This window comes from Platalea leucorodia, assembly GCF_965183815.1.
Source record: "Platalea leucorodia genome assembly, contig: HAP1_HAP1_SCAFFOLD_326, whole genome shotgun sequence".
Lineage (NCBI taxonomy): Eukaryota > Metazoa > Chordata > Aves > Pelecaniformes > Threskiornithidae > Platalea > Platalea leucorodia.
This window is the reverse complement of record NW_028121251.1, coordinates 47,915-53,229: the sequence shown is the minus strand read 5'-3', so window position 1 is coordinate 53,229 and position 5,315 is coordinate 47,915. Positions and strand designations below refer to the sequence as shown.

The following is a 5,315-nucleotide window of genomic DNA, read 5'->3' as shown; positions in this document are numbered from 1 at the left end:
CAGTGTGGAATTGAGGAGAGACCAGCACTGAAAAAGCCATGTCCTGCTGCTGTCCTTGGCCACGGCTCCAGGAAAGCAGCAGCCCCAACATGCAGGCAGCAGTGGGATAGTGTCCACCAGGGCTGCTCCTCCGTGAGGAAGCTGGGCATTTACACCCTGAACCCCTCCTGCAGGCTGGGGCTGTTCCCCCAGCTCCAGAGGAGATGTGAAGAGATGGGAGCTGAGACAAATAATTTTCTACTGGTTTCTTTATTGAGTTTATCTAAATGGGGAGCCCGGATCCATATGTACATGAGGACTTTGGGTCAAGAAAAGGCAGGTAGGAGGCCAAGAATAATATTATCACAGGCATAAACAAAAAAATCAACCCCCCAAATATCCCCCAAAGGAAAAATTAAGACACATATGAAGAAAAGTTAGTCCAGGCTATTCCTGTGATACTGTGGGAGCCCAAGTGGGACAATGGGCACCTTCTTAATATGAAGTAGCTTGTAATCGAATAGTTTCCACACTGCATCCTTCATTTCCTTGTTCCTCATGCTGTAGATGAGGGGGTTCACAGCTGGAGGCACCACTGAGTACAGAACTGCCACCACAAAGTCCAGGGATGGGGAGGAGATGGAGGGGGGCTTCAGGTAGTCAAACATGCCAGTGCTGACAAACAGGGAGACCACGGCCAGGTGAGGGATGCACGTGGAAAAGGCTTTGTGGCGTCCCTGCTCAGAGGGGATCCTCAGCACAGCCCTGAAGATCTGCACATAGGACAGCACAATGAAAACAAAACACCCAAAAGCTAACAAAGAACTTAAAATAAGAAGCCCAACTTCCCTGAGGTAGGAGTGTGAGCAGGAGAGCTTGAGGATCTGCGGAGGTTCACAGAAGAACTGGTCCACAGCATTGCCTTGGCAGAGGGGGAGTGAAAATGTATTAGCAGTGTGCAGGAAAGCATTGAGAAATGCACTGCCCCAGGCAGCTGCTGCCATGTGGACACAAGCTCTGCTGCCCAGGAGGGTCCCGTAGTGCAGGGGTTTGCAGATGGCAGCAAAACGGTCATAGGCCATGACAGTGAGAAGGGCACACTCTGCTCCAAGGAAGAAGAAAAGCAGAAAGACTTGGGCAGCACATCCTGTGTAGGAGATGGCCCTGGTGTCCCAGAGGGAATTGGCCATGGATTTGGGGACAGTGGTGGAGATGCAGCCCATGTCAAGGAGGAAGAGGTTGAGGAGGAAGAAGTACATGGGGGTGTGGAGGCGGTGGTTGCAGGCTATGGTGGTGATGATGAGGCCGTTGCCCAGGAGGGCAGCCAGGTAGATGGCCAGGAAGAGCCAGAAGTGCAAGAGCTGCAGCTCCCGTGTGTCCGTGAATGCCAGGAGGAGGAACTGGGTGATGGAGCTGCTGTTAGACATTTGCTGTTTCTTGACATGGGGGCACTACTCAAAAAATGAAAGGACAGGTTAAAATCAAGACAGACTCCTCTGAGCAAAACCACTCCATTTTTCATCGCAATACCCTCCAAGTGAAGTGCATTTCCTTTCTCTGGTCTGCGCTGGCTGAGTGTGGTGTACCGAGCAGGACCTCTGCTCATGTGCTGCCGAGAGGTCAGCTTTGCTCTGCTGCAGTGGCTACATGGGAGCTAGTTTGTGACAGCTCCATTGCTCTCAACGGATGTCAGATGTAATCCACCTTTAATGGAAAAGTTCAATATCTGCACTCGTGACTCCGAAGAGTGTGGGCTGCAGAAAAGAGGCTTAGCAAGTCTTTACAATAATTTTGTTTGTGGTTTTTATTTTCCACCATCACAACCGGCGGGTATCCTATTTAGGGATAGAAATCCTCATTTTTATGACTGAAAATGTAAGAGTCTTGAGACAGGACATACAAAAGGGCTCAGATATTTGTAGCTTAGTGCAGAGTCAGGAGAGCTGCAGTGTTACAGAATCATGGAATCATACAATCATTTAAGTTGCAAAAGATCTTTAAGATCATTGAGTCCAACTGTTAATGTAGCACTGCCAAGTCCACCACTAAACCATGTTCCTAAGCACAACATCCACACATCGTTTAAATACTTCCAGGGATGAGAACTCAACCACTTCCCTGGGCTGCCTGTTCCACTGCTTGACAACCCTTTTGGTGAAGAAATCTTTCCTAATATCCAATCTAAACCATTTCCTCTTGTCCCATCGCTTGTTACTTGGGTGAAGGGACTGACCCCCCACCTCACTACAACCTCCTTTCAGGTAGTTGCAGAGAGCAATAGTCTCCCCTCAGCCTTCTCTTCTCCAAACTAAACAACCCCAGCTCCCTCAGCCACTCCTCGTAAGACTTGTGCTCTACACCCTTCACCAGCTTTGTTGCTCATCTTTGGACACGCTCCAGCACCTCAATGTCCTTCTTGGAGTCAGGGGCCCAACACTGAACACAGTACTCGAGGTGTGGCCTCACCAGTGCCCAGTACAGGGGAACCATCATTTCCCTAGTCCTGCTGGCCACACTATTGCTGATACAAGCCAGGATGCCATTGGCCCTCTTGGCCACCTGGGCACACTGCCAGCTCATATTCAGCTGGCTGTCAACCAACACCCCCAGGTCCTTTTCTGCCCGGCAGCTCTCCAGACACTCCTCCCCAAGCCTGTAGCGTTGTGTGGGGTTGTTGTAACCCAAGTGCAGGACCCGGCACTTAGCCTTGTTGAACCTCCTACAGTTGGCCTCGGCCCATCGATCCAGCCTGTCCAGATCCCTCTGTAGACCCTTCCTGCCCTCCAGCAGATCAACACTCCTGCCCAACTTGGTGTCGTTGGTAAACTTACTGAGGGTGCGCTTGATCCCCTCATCCAGATTATTGATAAAGATATTAAGCAGAAGTAGGCCCAATACTGAGCCCTGGGAAACACCACTTGTGACCGGCCACCAACTGGATTGAACTCTGTTCACCACCACTCTTTGGGCCTCATCATCCAGCCAGTTTTTTACACAGCAAAGAGTACGTGGGCCCAAGCCATGAGCAGCCAGTTTCTCCAGGAGAAGGCTGTGGGAAAAGGTGTCAAAGGCTTTACTAAAGTCTAAGTAGACAACAGCCACAGCCTTTCCCTCATCCACTAAGCAGGTCATCTTTTCACAGAAGGAGATCAGGTTAGTCAAGCAGGACCTGCCTTTCATAAACCCATGCTGACTGGGCCTGATCCCCTGGTTGTCCTGTACGTGCCATGTGATGGCACTCAGGATGATCTGGTCCGTTACCTTCCCTGGCCCCGCAGTCAGACTGACAGGCCTGTAGTTCCCCAGATCCTCCTTCCGGCCCTTCTTGTAGATGGGTGTCGTATTTGCTAACCTCCAGTCGACTGGCACCTCCCCAGTTAGCCGGGACTGCTCATAAATGATTGGAAGTGGCTTGGCGAGCACTTCTGCCAGCTCCCTCAGTACCCTCGGGTGGATCCCATCTGGCCCCATAGACTTTGTGTGTGTCTACATGGTGTAGCAGGTCGCTGACCATTTCCCCTTCCGTTATGGAGGCTTCATTCTGCTCCCCGTCCCTGTCTTCCAGCTCAGGGGGCTGGGTACCCTGAGAACAACTGGTCTGACTATTAAAGACAGAAGCAAAGAAGGCAGTAAGTACCTCAGCCTTTTCCTCATCCTTTGTCACTATCCAATAAAGGCCCTCCGTTTGTTGCTAATGTATTTATAGGAACATTTTTTTACTGCCTTTTACGGCAGTAGCCAGATTAAGTTCTAGTTGGGCTTTGGCCCTTCTAATTTTCTCCCTGTGTAACCTCACAACATCCTTGTAGTCCTCCTGAGTTGCCTGCCCCTTCTTCCACAGATCATTACTCTCCTTCTATTCCTGACTTCCAGGCAAATCTCTCTGAGCTCTCTCTGCCCACCCATCTTTTTCCCATCTGTGCTGCCCTTTCGCTTGTGCTGCCTTGAAGATGACTTCACTCACAAATTTCTCTTTAAAAACCCCAAACAACTGAACTCGTATGGCAGCAGGGAAGCACTGGTTCAATGGGCAGATCTGTAATCTCTGTCCCAGCCCAGAGATGGGGTTGCGATGAAGAGAGCAGGACAGGACCCCTCACAGAGAGAAGCAAAGGACCCTGAGAGGAGAGTGCCAGCCCCCAAGGAAAGGCTCAGCACTCCCTAGGATCCTACAGGAGAGCTGTGCCTTTCTGGGGGCAGCTCGCAAGCCCAGCAGGACAGGCAAAGCAGACAGTCGGGGTCCCGAAGATGACATGTTCCAAAGAGAGAGCCAGATCATTTCCCAGCAGACAATGCCCAGAAGACATCTACAGCAAAAGACGACAAGAGAGCTGCTGGAGAGCACCTTCCCCCACCGCTTGTTTGCAGTTTCCCCCCACCCCTTGCCCCTGTCTCTGCTGCCTGGAGCTCTCCCTGCCAGGAGCTGTTTCTCTGGCCCCAAGCCTCCTCCCTGTCAGTGCTCACAGAGCCCATCCCACCGGCTGTGTGCTCAGCTCTGCCCTGCAGGCACCTCCCAGCAGCAGGGCAGTGCCCAGGGGCATCTCTGTGTGTGCAGGCTCTGATGGGAACCTCAGACCAAACCTGATGAGGCTGGAAAAGTGATACTGATGCTGTCTGTAAGCCACGGCATGTTGACTTCTGATACTGCCTGGTTTATTCACTTCGAAGAGTAAAAGAGTTGCAATTTCAGTGCCTCCTCCAGAACTGAGACATTAATTTCTGTGTCCCATTGCCCACCCAGATAACCCAGAGTAGAAGATTGAAAGAACAGGATCCTTCCCTTTTGGGTAGCCGCTGTCTTGCTCTGCTTCTTGGAAAGTCTTCTTCTGGGAATGCCCTGTAGTGATCTGCTGCTGTGAGCAGCCCTGACCTATGCAGCACCCACTCAACAGAAAAAGGACCCTGCCCTGCCAGGGGTCGCTCCTTCCACCCACAGCTTCTCCCCGCAGTGCTTTGGGGAGCTCCCCGGGCAGGCTGAGTGCTGACCCTGGCAGGCGGCAGAGTCCCTGCCCCAGCACTCAGCCCCCTGGGGTGCAGGGACCCTGCTTGGAAGGACAGCCCTGGGCACCGCTGGCTGCACACCCATATGCACACCTCCACAACCATCCCCGGGAGAAGGCAGCCGTCATGTTCTGTCCCTCTGATGGTACAGCAGGGAAGCTGTGCTCTGGAGCACATCCTGCTCCTCTACATTAGAGAAACTAAGAGAGTAATACTGACAGATCCCATAGGCTGTGGGATGTGCCAGCTTTTGATGGTCCCTCCAGGAACTGAAGCTGCATTGCCCTACACCCAGAGACTTACCACGTAGAGGGCTGTGAAGATTTCTCCTCCAG

At 52.0% G+C, this 5,315-nt stretch overlaps 1 protein-coding gene across 1 annotated transcript; it reads right to left on the bottom strand.

Moving 5' to 3' along the window:
* Window positions 1-416: 416 nt before the first annotated feature.
* On the bottom strand, window positions 417-1,169 carry LOC309604060 (olfactory receptor 14J1-like; the record flags this gene model as incomplete). The annotated part of the gene is made up of 1 exon (XM_082338983.1): window positions 417-1,169. One exon carries the CDS (start codon window positions 1,167-1,169, stop codon window positions 417-419), a length of 753 nt encoding a protein of 250 aa, XP_082195109.1.
* Between the last annotated feature and the right edge of the window lie 4,146 nt (window positions 1,170-5,315).